We start from the raw sequence: 17,057 nt of genomic DNA, 5'->3' as shown, positions 1-17,057 counted from the left end.
AAAATGAGAGGATTTTGACAAGATGGTCAGACTGGGTGATCCCTCCCAATCTGGGGCTCTACAAAGCCGTCATGTTCAGGAATTACATCTAATAGCATATCTCCCACTTGGTTTCTTACTCAGTTACAAAATAAGCTTATATAACTAACATAATACCCCGTGGCTTTGACTGACACCCAAGAACGAAAAGCTGTTCAGGAAAAGTGGTTATAAATAACAGAGTATCTGAAAAATGGAAGGAATTTCTCTTAGTCATTTGATTCTTTTACGTTCACTCTATACCCAGCAGTGGGTAATACTGTGGGAATTTACAAAGGCAAACAAAACAAAGGGCTGCCCTAAAGTGACAGGGGTGACAGGGGCTCCCAAAATTCAAGGGTGAGTTTTGGTGACCTAGGAAAAGCACCCGAAGTGATGTCTAAGCGGAGACCTGCAGTATGTGTGTACGGGGTAAGGTTTGCAGAATGCAAACTCCAGGCAGAGGCGACAGATCACACCAATAGAGCAGGAGCAGTTACCCTGGGGGGCCCACTCAGTTCAGAATGGCGAGCGTACAGTGCAAGGCCCTGGCATCTTGATTCCCTCCACACAGCCACAATATGCCCACAGAGGGCTCAACAGAGACTTCTAGGACCTGGCCCAGTCTGTCTCCAGAGATGATTCTTTGGCCTCAGGTTACTGCAGCCTGTCCTGAGTCATAAGGATGTCTCTTGGTTACATACACTCCTTTTATCTTATCTTGTGCCTCCAAAACCATAGGGCTTCATGGACTGGTCCCATTAGAAGTTGCTGCTTGGCAAAAGGAATTGGAAATGTCTCCAGAAATCAAAGGGTTAAGCATGTGAGTACTCAGGGTGGGAAATCACCACAAGAGATTTTAACTACATCTATCACACTAAAGTAAGTTATCTTCTATTCCACTGTCACACTACTCAGTTTCAGCACGTCTTTCTGGCCGGAACCGAGGGGGCGGGCCCATCTGCATCGCCCAGCATGGCCCTGTCTTTGGCTCTCAGGTCATCAGTCCTGGGGAAGCCCTGCCAGTTGTTCACCCTACCCAAACCTCTCCATGAGTTTCTACCTTACTCCCTCTAGACCCAGGCACAGCAGAGATGGGGAGGGAGTTAATGCCCTTCCAGCTGGTCCTTTCCTAGACACCGGAGGTGGCGTTCTTCAGTTTCTTTTTTCCCGTCTTCCAGGTATATCAACAAAGGTCTGCTGCGGTACTGACTCTACCTTCTCTCTCTTTATACTTGTACTGCTAATTCTAAATGCTTCTCTGTGTCCCTATAATGATCTTTTGACAAACTCCTCACTTGTGAATTCTTGGCCTCTTTCATAATCCCAGATCACCATTTCCTCTTTGATTTTATACTGTGCACCTTGAAAATTCACTGGGGTCATACATGCAGATCGACTCTTGGTCAAACCCAGTTCTTTGAAGACGAGCAGTTCTTCTGGGTAATTCTGGGGGTGTCACTGGCAATGTTTTCACAGATGATGGAGCAACATAATAAGGACTGCTTCATGGGGTGATCTCGCCACAAAAAATAGGCACAGCTCCATTCATGGCTCAGAGTCTCTCTGCTCAAACCAAAACTGCAGGTTACTGTAATGCACTCTCATGGGTTTAAGCTGATGACTTTTTTTTTTTTTAATTTGTTTATTTGACAGAGATCACAAGTAGACAGAGAGGCAGGCAGAGAGCGAGAGGGAAGCAGGCTCCCCGCTGAGCAGAGAGCCTGATGCGGGGGCTCAATCCCAGGACCCTGGGATCACGACCTAAGCCAAAGGCAGAGGCTTAACCCACTGAGCCACCCAGGTGCCCTAAGCTGATGACTTTTACAACTGCTATCTCCAGTCCATACCTCTTCTCTGATCTCCAAATTCATATCCAGCTATTAAGAGCCCCATTTGGATGATCAATAAGGATCTGTAAAATAACCCAAATCGAATTTAATATGCCTTCAAACAAATTCCTGATTTCCCCAAACTACTCCTCTCCCTAGGCTTTTCTACTTCCATGAACACGTTACTCTAGTTACTCAGGTAAAAAATCTTGGCCCAACAGCAAGTCTGCTGGCTCTTTTTTCCAAAAACACCCTGTCCATCCCCTTCTCCTCACATTTACTGTGACTGTCTAAGCCCATCGTTTCTCTCCTGGAATATGGCTGTAGCCTCCTAACCAACCTATATTCCCACACCCCATCTCTGCCCTCTGTGTTCATTTACCCCATAGCAGCTAGACTAGCGAACCCCCTGAAAATATTCGGTCGGAGCATGCCATCAGAACCTTCAGATGGGCTCTCATCTCAGAGTGCAGGCCAGCACCCTTACTAATGGGCCAGGGAGTCTTACACCCTCTGTCCCTTCCTGTACCCCTTATCTCTCTGGCCTCCTCTCCTGCTATTCTCCACTTTAAACTTTCTGTTCCAGCCACACTGGCCTCCAGGCTAGTTCTCTGGCACCCAAGGCAGGCTTCCCTCTGGACTCTTTGCGCTGGTTCCTCTGCCTACCACACTTTTCCATAGGTAACACCATGATTCTCACCCTCACCCCTGTGGGTCTTCAGTCAAAAGTTATCTTTCTAGGAAGGCCTTCCCTCACCAAGCTAGCCTCCAGCCCTTACCCAGCATTCTCTTCTCCTTCTCTTTGCATTATCTCTCCACCACTTATCACCACATGACATATTATGAATTAACTCTCCCTCCATAGAATGTAAATGCCAAGAGGGAAGGGATCTTTGTCCTTTTTGTTCCTTGCTGTATCCTCAGTGACCATCTTTTAAACAAAGATTATTTATTTATTTGATAGAGATCACAAGTAGGCAGAGAGGCAGGCAGAGAGGGGGAGACAGGCTCCCTGCTGAGCAGAGAGCCCCACGTGGGGCTCGATCCCAGGACTCTGGGATCATGACCTGAGCCAAAGGCAGAGGCTTAACCCACTGAACCACCCAGGTGCCCCCTCAGTGACTATTTTAACAGTGCCTGGCACACAACAGATATTCAATAAAAATTTGCTGAATGAATGAACGTACTTTGTCTCAGGTCGTCACAGTGGTTATGCGGTGTGGTTGTTGGGAAGTGGGTTTGGAATTGGACAAACTTGGGTTAAAGTACTGCAACCCCACTGATTAGCTGTGTGGCCCTGGGCAAGACACATAAGCCTCAATTTTCCCCTCTGAAGGGCAATAATCCCTGCCCTGCAGGGCTATTCCAAGTGGGTGAAATTTAAGCTGGGTAAAAATGGGCATTCACAAAGAAGAGTTGTTAAATCTAAGTTTCATAATCAAGATGGGTCCAGTGATAAGCCAGAGCCCGGGAAATACTGATATCCAACAGCAGCCCAGCAGACTGTCATTGGAGGTAGCTTTTAATGGGCACTGGTTTTATTCCACATACTGTTTTAGGCTTTTAACCTGAGGCGGGGGGTGGTTTTAAAGATTAAAATTTTAAACTCTGCTGAGATGAAGTACTGTAGAAACCAAAAAGCAAGTGAAATTCCCCTACCATTGAGTACATGAGAATATAATGTACCTCTCAGAAATCCTTAAATCTTCCCTGTAGTCCTTGATCTAGCATTTAAAGCCCACCATGGAATTAAATTTCAGCTGCTTCCTTTTAAGAATAAACCTTGTTTTCTGAACATGTCCAGCTCAGATCTGAAACCCCGAACATTCATACATAATAAACATGCAACCCAAGTCTGTTTTAAACAAAGCTCTCAGGGGTAACTCCCATTAACTCGGGCACTGATACCATCTTTTTTGGACTTCCTTGTTACCATATGGGTAAGAGCATCCTCACAGCAGCATGCAATGTCAGCAAAAAGGCCAACTCAATGGGGGAAAGGAAAGGTTATTTTCAAACTAAGAGCTATTATTTAGAATAAAAGGCAATTTCCCTGACATAAAGACATTGAAAAGTACTCGTCTTACCCCATTTTCTAAAGTTAAGGTTTAAAAATTTATCATGGTCAGAGACTGAAAAGTTCAGCTCTGAAGATTATTAATGACCATTTAATGAAAATACAACAATAACACATTTTCTGCTTTTCTGGGCCCGTTTCTAACTTCATCGTTTTCTTACCATGCACTCCCAGTGAGGTCACTGGGTGCAGCGGTGCAGAGCCCGCTGACTCATAGGAGCTCACATCACAGCAGCTTCATTTGGGAACTTAAGACTCCTGGCCCTGGTTACATATCGCCTGACAGCAAAATCATATAAATCATCATTTACCCTTTTCCACAATGGACTTTGTTTAGGAAGACTAATAGCCCACCCTGTATTATTGCATATTTTATACTCGTTTACTTAGATAAAAGGCAACTATTATTTTATTAAATATTAAATTATTAAATATTATTTTTCTAGCTTAAGAAATGCCATTTGTAAATGAGCTATTTGCACAAACATTATTTTTGAGTCTCATCTACATCACTGCAAAAATGTCTGTAGATGCCTTCTTCTCTGCTCTCAGCCAAGGTTTCTGACCTTGGCACAACTGACATCTTGGACCAGGTACTTCCTAGTCATGCAGGAGCCCTGTGCACCATGAGATGTTCAGCAAGATTTCTGGCCTCTACTAACAATGTTAATTCATTCATAGTGAAAAAAATGACTTTAGTAACTAATTTTCAGGGCCTGTGAATACACAGAAAATCTACAACAACAAAAATCCCACACATATATCTGATATCCATGGCCAGCAAGAAGTGTGAAAACACGATGCAAAGTTTGGTGCCAAGGCAACACGGTCCCACAAGGAGGACAGTCAGGTATTGTACTGCTGCTCAGTGGCAGTTTTCATGCTCCGCACTCTGGCAAAAACTGGGGTAGGGACAGAGGGGGAGGAAACAGAAGGCCAAGTATTAATGTGATCCTTTATGCTGTGACGGTCAGTAATCTACGGAGCAAAAGGGGCCTTCTGATCCATCTTGAACCTTCCCTCTTGACAAAATAAGGAAGTGGTGGAAAAAGCCCTGTCCCTGATAAGCCAAAGTATCATAACTTATTTTGAGTTTTGACCTTCCACCTGACTAAGACTCAGCTCTGCTCAGCAACAAGGCCCTGCGCCAATGTGCATGGCAGGTATGGCCAGCAGTCAGCACGCCAGGTGAGGAGCAGGGCTGGCCTTGCCTCAGCCACTTAGCTTGTTTCCACATTCAAGAAAGGGGTTACTCTACCTCCTGCACAGGGCTGCTTGAGGTATTGGCACACACTTTGTCCTCAATTCATGTTAACAGTTGTGGTGGTAGTTGTAAGTGCCAAAGTCTGATAGAGAAGAAAGGTTAAAAAGTGTTGCTCAAAATCAGACTAACCATATTAATTGTGTGACTTCCTCTCTTCCTCCCTTCCCTAAAAGACAAAGAACACAACAAAAGAATCCCAGGACATTTATTTCCACAAGTTCTTGATAAAACAGCACAACCTTGAACAACAGTGTTTAAAGGCAAATTACACAGCAAACAGGAGCTGCCCCTGAATGCTTTCACAGAGAAACTTCAGGAAGGAATTTCCACCTCCTGACAGTTGTACAATTATGCATGTCTCCTAAGTACTACAAGCCCCATCCTGCCTCTCGTTTTCTCCTACTTCTGCAATTGAAATGTGTATTGACAAGTCCACATGTGGACACAAAGAGCTCACTTTACCTCCTTGAGGAAAGAGCTCAGAATGCTTTGGAAATAAGTTACCCCAACATGATGGAGAAGCCAAGCCAAGGAGGCTTTGGAGCTAGAGCTAGCGTTCTCCTCAGAAACCTTTCCACTCTAAAAATATCACTGTGGGTGCCTGAAATTTGAAAGCCAGTGGGCTCATGGTGGTGTTCACTCCTGTCCTCAATTTCCCCCAAGTTCAGGTCTGCAGAGAAGAGACACAGGGGAAGGAGAAGGTGAGATGTGTGGGCATCCCACACCCAGCTCAGGCTGGGAGGCCATGGAGGGGGATGAGGCTTAGGATGTGTACTCTGCCATTGGCGAGATACCATTCAAAAGCCTGTGCTCAACGCCAGGCTGTTCAACCAGTCTCTCCCTCTACCACTGCTATGGATCAAGAGTTTTCACTGTTCAACACTGATCCTGGACCCCAGAACTGCCCCCCTGTAGGCCTCAGGTGCACCTTGTTTAAGGTGTGTAGCTGGGGCTTCAGTCTGACTGCTTGCCACTCACAGCTCTGCAGCCCTCCATGGCATGTGATGGGAAGTCACTGCCTTCATAGGTTGACAACTGTGGCTCTGATACCACAAACGGCCTGCTTTAGGCAAAAGAAGGGCGGATGGAGGCAGCTGCCCTCAAGTCACCGTGAGTCCTGGGACGGAGCTAGTGAAGTTCTTGTGCTGGGGCCTGGAGCGCTGGGGGCCTGTTAGGCAGATGCCTTTGCTGCTCTCCGGGCCTCGTACTCCTGCTTTGCCCTCTCCCTCTGCTCCTCTTCCCTTTGAATCAAGTGTACCCGCTCCAGATGCCACTGCTGCAGCTTCTGCTCATAGGCCGCGATGTCCTCGGCTTCATAGGTGGGGAGCTGTTCTTTGATGAGCTGGGTGGTCAGAGCCAAAAGGCTTTCTGACTCAACTCGGCCCAGGGCCTCAAGCTTAGAGTGCAAGTCCTGTTGGAAATCAAGGAAAAAAAAGATGGGGGTGGGGAGGAGGATGGAAGGAGAATGCAGATGGGAGAAGGCAAAGCAGAAAGGAGATTAAGTCATTTGCAAAATCTCCACATATTCTGCTTATAGGAAAAGGCATTTTATTGGGAACCTGTCATGCTGCCTTTCACCCAGATACAGTGTTTGCTCCCTTCTTTTTTTTCAGTCCAGCACTTTTGCTAAGATGCACCACATGTGATTTCTCTCCTTTCACTCACGACCAGTAAATGGAACTCCATATGCTGTGATTTTCTATTTCTTGTTTTAATCCATAAAGACAGCACAAACCTAACAAATCTACCTTTCTGCTCTGACTTGCACCAAACCAAGAACCAAACTCCCAGAGCAAACCACTCCAAGATGCACACAAAATGGCAGAAGCAGCTGATAACCGGGCACAAGCCCGTCCACATCTTTTCCTTCAGAATGATGGAGATAAATGTTTGCTTAACCAGAGTTCCTTTCAACAGATGGAAATCATTTCAAGAACTTTCTACTAATGGCATGCTAAACGGCTCCCATGAGTGCTCGCACTATTATAAGCTTCCACCTGCTGTGCTCCGTCGCAGGTCAGCCTTTACAAACTGCTCACAGCTCCATCTGAAATGGCATCTTGGTTTGGGCGGTATTGTATTCCTGGAGGAGTCAAGTACTAAAAACACTAATCTCCTTAAGTGCTTCAAGATGTATACCATCGAGAGAGCCATTCATGGCTCAGCTGCAGCTTATGCCACGAATCCCCATGTTCCAAACACAAGCACAATTCACTGACATAGGTGATGAGGCTTGCTCCAATACGGGCCTGGAAGGTGGGCAGGATCCATACATGAAGGAGTGGCTGGAGGCCTAGTGTGCTGGGTCAGTCCTGTAAAAATGGACCCCACACAGATTACCCAAGACTAATAAAAGGCAACAGGAAAAAACAGAAATGCACAATGAAAATGATTTCTTTCCGAGATCACTTTCTGTGCAGTTTGGAGGCAAGGAGACAGTTTGGGACAAGAGAATAAGGACTCAAATCTGAGTCAGCAAACTTTGGTTCAAATCCCAGATCAGTCACTTACGGGCTAGTGCGTCTCAGCCTGGTGTCATGTAACACAGGATAAGCAGCTTCCGCCATGCAGAGCCGCAGTGAGGATGGGTGAAACGCACTGATGCCTGCGACACAGCCAGCAGCCAATAAATGTTTGTCTCCTCTTTTCAATTTTCAAAAATATGCATGTGTAGAAGAATGAGGACTGAGAATTTAATGCAGCACAGATTTCTATTCTTTGAGATTAAATATATAAGAAACAAGCAGAAGAGGCAGTCATTTTTAGGTGTGTTATAGCAGCATTTTTTGTTTGTTTTTTAGACTTTCTTAATCTGCAAAGTTAAGAGGAACAGGTAGGTATGTAAGTTCTTTACTGCCAGTTCTGTGTACCTAATATCGGTCAACCTTTCTCAGTATTCAAATTCTGAAAGAGAGACCTTGAACAATGACTTTATAGAATTAGTGGGAGGAACAGCAGCTGCAAGTACAGAGAATCCTTGCAACACTGGGACAGAGGTATCCCATGTTCAGCATTATTGAACATGTCATCAATAGGCAAAATGACACCTCTCTGCCCCAAATGACACATTAAGTCAGCTGGCATGGATGGGAAGGTTTTCTGCTTCATATAAAGAATTCTTCAGGCAGCACATTTTTCTCTCTGCCCTTTGTAGACAAGAAACAAAGCAAGGAAGAGGCCAAGGGTTTAACCTGTAACACGGCTCTTCTTCCCTGACGCTGATAACAGAGTATTTTGGGCCATGCAGTTGAAAGCTACCAAAGACGGCTTGAGTGCTCAAGACTATTTGGAAAAGAAACAGTGCAAACGTGTTTACATCTTCCATGCAGTCCAAAAACCTATTTGGAGGGCCCACGTGCACAACACAAAACCAAACAACAGAAGATGCCTGTAGCTGATCTCCACCATACTTGAATGTGGCTTTCTAATTCCCACTTGGGGTTTTGGTTTATCAAGCACATGTGTGCAATACAGAGAAATGACCAGATCCTTTCCACCTGGGGTTGGAGTCAGGCGACTACTCTGAGTCGGCAAGCTAGTATCCTCCCATCAGACACATCAGGGATGAGTGTGTAATGACACACTGCTCCAGTGAACAAAACTGGGACTGATTAGCTCATGCACAAAAAGGAGTATAAAAATATTTGTTTCCATTTGTTTAAGACTCCTTCCTGTTTGAAGCCTCATTGGTGATATCAGTTTTTCATGCCTCTGTGTGTGACAGTTGAGGCATGAAAGGCCTGTCTGACACCACAGCAAAGAAGCACAGTGGAGGGGGGCTCAGTTCTGCTACAACGCACCTTAAATCGTTCCAGATACCAGGGAAGCTTGGACTGTTCGGTCTCCTCCACGTCCAGCTGCTCCACCAGGTCTTCTGAGCCCCGGCTGTCTTCCCCTTCTTGGGACTGTTCCTCTGAAGCCGCGGGGGCTGGAGCAGTCAGAGCTTTCAGCGTTTTGTCCAGCACAGCCAGCTGTGGGGCAGAAAGAGGGGGCAGGGACTAACCATCCTGTGGCCCTGAAAACACACCGTGAAGAGAAGCTGGGCCAGGGAAAGGAAGGAACAGTTGGGATCTGCAACTTGTGAACTCTTTCTCTTGTAAAATTATTGGCAAGAGTCATGGTTATCCAATTTTACATCAGAAATTCCCCACTGGATGGCAGGGACAACCTAGCACAAAGTGTGTGGTATGAATATGCAGGCTCAGAATCACCTGTGTCCGGATCAGCACCACAGCACCTGATTTCACCTTTAGTCAACTGGGGAAGGACCCAAAAATTATGTTTGATGGGGACTCCAAGCATTCCTCTTCCATGCTCTCTTCCTCAACCAGTTTGGACAGAAAACCCACCACAGAGCACAACCAAAAGAGGGTCATTCTGAATGTGCAGGAGAACCTCAGAATCTCGGCAAGTCTCCTTTACAGAAAGATTGGAGCTCAGTTTCAATTCCAGGGGAGAGCGGTAGTTTTCCTCTCAGACAGCTATGGCATCAACATTCATCTTATTCTCTAATACTTTTTGTCAGTAGCACTGAGAATGTGTGTGGATTTTCATTCCTTTTCAACTGGACGAATACGCGATTCTACAGAGTGAATACAGCAGGGGGAAGGGGAAGACCATGCAAACAAATTCACAGGCTGGCTTACGAGGAACAGGAGATGGCTAAAGGACAGATTCAGAGCTGAGGGACGTACCGCTTCTGCACACAGCTTCCCATCATCCGGGGACGAGGCCACCATCTCCATCACTTGAAGCGCTCGGTCAAGGTAGCCGGGTTGCCACAGCAAAGGCATGTTATGGTACACAGCCCGCAGCCCTCGCTGCACCTCCACCTTCCCTGTGGCCAAAAAGAACAATAAAGAAGCCTCGGCCATGGCTTCCCACTATGTATGAGACTGAGGACTTGAAAGCACAAGTGAATATGAACCTGGAAAATCATTTCAAATCTGTACCAAGAGCCTCATCCTGTCCAGTGATCTGGTGCCATTTCAGATGGATGATGAAGAATATGGTGAAATTCACTGAAGCTGTTTTTTAATACAAAACTGTACGAATACGCTTTTCTTCTTTTCCATTTGGTGTGGTGGAAATTATCATGAGGATGTATGAATCACAGGGCTGAGGAAAATTTAGAGAGGTTGATAATCTGTCTTTTTAAGTGGAACTACCCTTAGAATACGAGTCAAACAACTGAATACTATTTTTTGTTTCAAGAACAAAATCTTCCTCTGAAAAAGAAATCCCACAATTTTCCTACAGTGGAAATCTTGTCAACATATGACAACTTTCCCTGCCAGCAAATGTTTGGTATTTTTCAAAATGCTCCAAAACACCATCGACTGTCCTTATGAAAAAAAAAAACAACAAAAAAAACCCAAAACTGATTTTATTCTTCTTTCCTTTATTTGGGCTTCATTGTCCTTTTCAGATCTTCAGCTATGAATGTTATTCTCTGTACCTCAAATCATCACAACTGGAGCTCAAGATGTGGACACTAGACGGCAGGGACCTCGGCTGGGCCAAGGGACTGTCTCTGTGCGCCTCTCTGCACTAACGGCCAAAGTCACCTTGAGGTGCCAGGTCTTAAAGCCACCTTCACTTATCTTTCCTGGGAAGGAGGATTTGGGAAGGCTGTGGTAGGACATAAATAGACAAAGCTTATCAGGTGACAGCTAATTTTAGATTTTTAAGACGCTGCAGTCCCACTCTGGGAAGCTGCTGCCATGGGGCTGAGAGGGGCTGCATGCACAGCACATGACACAGAGATTTGATCTGATGGCCTCCCATCCCAAAGCACCAGGGCCTCCTGCACAGAAACAGCAGCTACAATGTACCTTTTCTTGGCCCTTACAACTCCCTCAATATTTCACACAGTCCTGAATACTCACCTGAAGGCAAAGGTAAAACACACGTAAGTCAACAGCAAGAAAGTAGATGGCATATTAATAGGAGAAAACTATTTTTAAAAGGAGTGGTCAAGGGGCACCTGGGTGGCTCAGATGGTTAAGCATCTGCCTTCTGCTAGGGTCATAACCCCAGGATCCTTGCATTGGGCCCTCCATGGAGCGGGGAGCCTGCTTCTCCCTCTCCCTCTGCTGCTCTCCCTGCTTACGCTCTCTCACTCTGTCAAGTAAATAAATAAAATCTAAAAAAAAAAAAAAAAAAAAAAAAAAAAATGTGGTCAATTCTTTTGCTAGTCTGATAGCCAGCTGATTAACTCTAAAATTCCTCTCCCTCTGTCAGACTACAACAGAATCAGCATCTAAGAAGGCCACACCACATTTGTTAGTGAGGAACAATTTCAAAATTGCTAAAACTTTGATGATTTTCATAAAATGAAGGTAAGTCAAAGCAGTGTATGGTTAAGAGAAGGTGCCTTCTGAAATAATATGCATTTAACAGACCTCTGTAAATCAGGGCACATTTTATGCACACTTAGGTTGGATGCTATTTGCCCCACTTCCACACAACCCAAGTTCCAAGGCTTCATCCTCCTGACATGACTTTCAATGCCATCAGGGCATCAAAGTAAAGCAACCATCTCCCCCCATGGAATAGTCACATTGTATCAAGAGTCTCTCTGCTTTCCCAAAGTGCTACTTAGGTGCACTCTCTGAGTATCCCTTCCTTCACCTGAAAACAATACCAAGGATATGAGTTCAACCTTAACTCTTAATTTCTTACCTCCTGGACTTTAGGTCTAAAAGAGACACAAAGATCTTTGTTAGTATTGGGAAAATTTTTATTGGCTGGTTCTCCCAAAAGAGGGCCAGAACTTTCCTTTCTTTATCCCCTCCTCACACTGATTACCACGAAATATAACCCAAAGCCATCAGAACTAGTTTTCACCTTGCAGCGGTTACAGATTTTTAGCACCTTCTTTACTGTCTCTTAAGGTTTTGTCCCATAGCTGTTAAGGTTATCGAGGTCTATTTTTATGTCTAAAAATGAAAAGCTGTATTGGAATTTCACTGGTACACTGAAATCAAATAAAAAATCATTACAATGTAGAAAAATGCATCAGTTCTATCCAAAAGGACAATATTTGTAAGGATCACTTAGCTTACCAAGAAGTGCATAGCCATACAACTGGGAACTCAACCCCACCGAGTTCTTTTGCTTTAAGCCTGGGAGTAATAGGGATGCACCAAAGTTCCTCTCCTCTTCCCACTGCAACAGAATAAAAGAGATCATCGTCCAGCCAAACAAAGAATACTTCATGCAAAAATTTGATTTTTAATGATTTTTAATAGGTGGAAAACAAGTTGTAGCACTAAATTAAAAAAAAAAGTAAAATAACAAAGCTATAGGTACATTATAATCTTAATTTTATAAAGAAAAGACAGTTATACCTAATGACTAATACAGGAAAGAAATACCTTCTGTTAATGGATTTCTGGAAATTATGAGCCATTTTGGTTTTTTTCTTTACACTTTTCATTATTTTCCACATTTCTGTCAATGAATAAAAGTTCCTTTTGCAATCAAAAAAGCAAAGCAAAACAAAACAAAAATAAAAAGCACACTCTGGACCAATACTGCCTTGAGACAATCAATAAAGATCACACATGCTGTCAGCTCAATATTCACTCACATTGCTACGACATGCTGGGGCAAGCTTTTGAATTTTAAACAAGTCAGCAATGATAAGACTCCCACTTCACAGTGTAAAAATAAATACAACTATTAGGTTGCTTTTAGATAAATCTGGCCTCTTAAAAATAAATTGGACAATCAGAAACACTTAGTGACCATTTCTTTCAACCCAGGCTGCCAAAATTACACTTCAGGAAAACTGGCGTCTTCTGAGAGTTGGGAAAAAAGGGGCAAAAATGCAAGCATTGCTAAGCCTGCTATAGAGCAGTAACAGCAGGGACGGGAGCTCGTTATAAATGCTGGTCTCAAAGGATAGCCTTGGCAACACCCCAGACAATGAGAGCTGTGATCTTGGTGCTGTATGAGAACACACTGGTCAGAACCCTTGCTTGGGCTTAAAAATAAAGAACACAAAGACCAGGATGCCCTGCACTCATGTCTGTAGACAGAGGTCAGGGAGGAAGCAGAGAATGAATGAGGCATACAGGCTGCAATTGTAGCCAGGTGTAACGGAGGCACCCCAGGTGTTAATGGGCACCCAAACCTCTTTACTGGCAGTGGCCTTTGTGTGGTACAAGAGTCATTTCTTACGGTTTTCTAAACCTTTGTAAAAAGCAAAGATCTTGGGAGAAAAACAAAGCCTCCCCAGGCACTTGTGTAGTACAGTAAGTGAAAGAGCTGGTAATAGAGGACAGGGCATTTCACTTTCAAAAGAAAATTGCCCTAAGGTTTGATTTCCCCCCACATAAACTGCATGAGAAGGGACCTGGTGAATAATAAATAAGGAGCCTTAAACTTTTTTCTTTTCTTTAGGGAAAAACATGACCTATAGTATCAAAATGCAATAGGGTAAAGAGCCAAAGGGTGGTGTCCTTGAAGCTCTAGGAATTGAGTCGGTGTAGTGATGGTTGGCTGGCACAGAGATACTTCTGAAAAGACTTTTAAAAAGATGAATGACAACAAACAAATGAATGTCTTACATATTTTTTTGAGAATTCTCTGAGAATAATACAAACACTGCTGCTTATATGAAAAGCTATTTGTGTGTTAACGTCAGAGATCAGGTCTCTCCCAAACCTGTAGCTTCTATTGTACATACTATTATGAACAAAATCAGGTACTACTGCTCCAGGGTCAAGGTTCTGTCCATTTGTGCCAGTGCCTTTCCCATTAATACAAAGCAAACCTCACTCTCCCACTCCCTTCTCCACTCCCCTTCACTGCTAGATAACCCAAAGCACTCCTCTACACCAGCTATCTCCTCTCTGCACCTTTAAATCACCCCACAATTCATTCCTATTTCCTTTCGTCCCCTATTATTCTATGGAAACACAGGTTACAATTTAGTGCCTTCAGGCCACTAAATTCAATGAACTTTTTGAAAGTCCTCATCTTACCTACCCTTTTAGAAGCATTCTAAACTGTAAACCACTTCCCTTCTGTGGTTTTGGGGACCCAAAGTGTTCCTGATTTCGCTTTTTGCTTTACGGCTCATCTGCAGAAATTTATATCTAGATGTATTATAAACTATATCTCCACTCCAGATTTTTCCAGGAAGATCCCAATTTCTCTCATAAAAATCTCTTGGTTGTTTGAAAGGCATCTCAAAATGCAACATGTTCAGAGCCAAACTAATGATTTTCCTCATAAAACCCAGTCTTTTTCCAGAGTTCCCTTTGCAAGCACACAGCAACCTTTCCATTCAGATATAAGAGTCAAAAACTGAGGAGGTTAAGATTTCACCTGTATGTCCCTGCCTCCACATACAGTTCCCCATCATGTTATCTGCCTCCGAAGCATGTTCACTGGCTACTGCTAACTCCACAGACATTCTGGTCCCCAGGTTTCATTACCTCTTGCTCAGACAACCATGTAGTCTCCCAAGTGCTCTGACCATAAGCCATAAGCCATGATGGCCCCAATTCAATCTCCTACCCACATTACAGCCAGATGCGTCTTTTCAAAACACAAATCAGACCATATTACCCCTTCTACTTAAAAGTTCTCAATGGTTTCTTACTATTTTTAGGTTATACAAATACAGCTTAGCATGACCTACATTCTCTAACCTTATTTCACCCTTTGCCCTTCTAACCATTCTCTCTGCTGCATCTACACTGTCTTCCAATCTTCTTCCAGCCCCTTTCTGCTCACCATAGTTTTTGCCACTGGGCTTTTGCATGTGTTAGTTTCTCTTTTTGAATTGTTCTTCCTCTCTTCAGCCAGTTAATTCCTATTCATCTTTCAAATACTAACACAAGAAATATTTCCTTAAGGAAGGCATTCCTAACCTAAGTTTAGAATACAAACAGACAAAAACTCCCAAAATACACGCTTGTTGTATGAGAGGTCTTTGTAGTTCTCATTATAGTTTTATATTCATGTATTTGTTTTGTTTTGCTTTGAATGCCTGTATTGTTCTTTGGCTGGGAGCAGGGAGTGTTCGTTTACTATTGTATAACCAGTACTTGGCAATGTATGGAAGGCAGTCACTGCTCAACAAAAATTTAATGAACTAATGCATGTGAGGTATGCCACAGGCTACGACCCTCATCTTAGGAAAGCCACACACACTATAAATTCTTCTGAATATGAGCTGGATTAGATGTCCTTTTCAGTTTCTACCCGAACTAGTAAATTTTGATGCTGCATGTGAAGTTGAGGGTAGACTGCAGGCTCAGGCTGCCTGGCTTCCCCAGGTGGCTTGTCACCTAAGAGTCGCTATTATATAACATCTCTGTGCTCTAGTCTTCTCATCCACATAGAATTATGAGGATTAAATGCATTAATAAATTAAGACACTAAGAACGCAGCCTGGTGTAAAGCAGGTACTATTTAAATATGAGTTATTACTGTTATTACTGTTGGTATTCTTAGGGTAACAGTAAACAATGATTAAATAGCTGAACCCAAGAAAGGAAACCAAAACTTGGTATTCTGGACTGACCAGAGCAGCCTCAGGAAAATACTGATGACAGCTGAACATTCGGCATTGACTGCCTGAGGTCGTGGCCAGTTAGATGCCTCACTGCTTCTTTGATACTCAAGGCCAACGTCACGGTCAGTTGCCTGTTTCTGAACACCTGAGGGGCATTCAGCCTAGTTCAAGTTTCAAAATGTGTATAAGGATTTTCACTTGAGATTCTTTCAAGTGGAGGAACTTCCATCCAGCTCCACTCTGTCAGAAACCAGAAACTAAAATGTACAGAAGGAGCACTCATTCCTGGCTGTTCAGGGGCCACAGAGTTGCATGTCAGATTTTGAAGGCAGGGGTCTCCTCTCCCCACCTCCTCCCTGCTCAAGAGGCACAGCAGGCTTCTTGGGCTCTGAGTAGCTCTGGACAACCCACCACTTACGCTGCAATCTGTCTTCTTGGCCAGGCAATGGTATAAAACATGGAGGGACAGAAGCTGGGTGGAAGGTACTTCAAAGGCTTCTTGCATCATGATCTCAAAAACCACGGTTAAAGCATCTGGCAAAAAGATCAAAGTAAAAATGAGAGGGTATTAGTTTTAGGTAACATCACCAAATCTGTACTTAACTATAAACTTAAAAAGTGGGGCATGACAGAAAAATAAACAGAATTAAGAAGCAAAAAAATGTGAGCTCTGATCCCAGATCTTCCACAAACTAGATCTTTCCCAAGTATTTAGCTTCTATTATACTTACTATTATATACTAAGTCAGGCGCTTTTGTATCAATGTTCTCAAGGACATGGAATAATCTACTTAATTTCTCTTAACTTCTCCCAGTATCATCCTCTTAATGATAATAATAATAAAAAAAGTATCTATCCCACCTACTTCAATAGACTATAGCAGAAAAGCACCTGGGTGTCTGAGTCGGTTAAGTGTCAGCCTTTGGCTCAGATCATAATCTCAGGGTCCTAGGATTGAGCCCCGCATCAGGCTCCCTGCTAAGTGGAGAGCCTGCTTCTCTCTCCCTCTGCTGTTCCCCCTGCTTGTGCTCTCTGTCAAATAAATAAATCTTAAAAAAAAAATTAAATTAAATTAAAGAAACAAAACAAAATAAGGGGTCCCTGGGTGGCTCAGGTTGTTAAGCATCTGCCTTTGACTCAGGTCATGGTCTTAGGGTCCTAGATTCAAGCCCCGCACTGGACTCCCTGCTCAGCAAGGAATCTGCCTCTCCCTCTCCCCCAGCTCATGCTCACTTGCTCACTCTCTCTCTTAAATAAAATCTTTAAAAAAAAAAGAGTACATACAAAAATGCCTCATAAATTGTGAAGCAAATTTAACACATCATGTCTGC

At 43.7% G+C, this 17,057-nt stretch overlaps 1 protein-coding gene across 6 annotated transcripts in view; it reads right to left on the bottom strand.

The window, feature by feature from the left end:
• The window catches only part of MRPS27 (mitochondrial ribosomal protein S27), a 99,504-nt gene that overhangs the window by 7,023 nt on the left and 75,424 nt on the right, over nucleotides 1–17,057 (bottom strand). For 3 of the 6 annotated variants that reach the window (XM_032336009.1, XM_032336010.1, XM_032336013.1), the window contains 5 exons: nucleotides 16,144–16,259; nucleotides 12,259–12,361; nucleotides 9,886–10,028; nucleotides 8,992–9,162; nucleotides 5,383–6,602 (listed from right to left, as the gene is read on the bottom strand). In XM_032336009.1, the coding sequence (XP_032191900.1) occupies nucleotides 6,363–6,602; nucleotides 8,992–9,162; nucleotides 9,886–10,028; nucleotides 12,259–12,361; nucleotides 16,144–16,259 (773 nt within the window). In that variant the 3' untranslated portion in view covers nucleotides 5,383–6,362. The other 3 variants (XR_004283963.1, XM_032336011.1, XM_032336012.1) reach the window with 2 other exon arrangements.

Source organism: Mustela erminea, chromosome 3 (genome assembly GCF_009829155.1).
Source record: "Mustela erminea isolate mMusErm1 chromosome 3, mMusErm1.Pri, whole genome shotgun sequence".
In the NCBI taxonomy this organism is placed as follows: Eukaryota; Metazoa; Chordata; class Mammalia; order Carnivora; family Mustelidae; genus Mustela; species Mustela erminea.
This window is presented reverse-complemented; position numbering and strand designations above follow the sequence as displayed.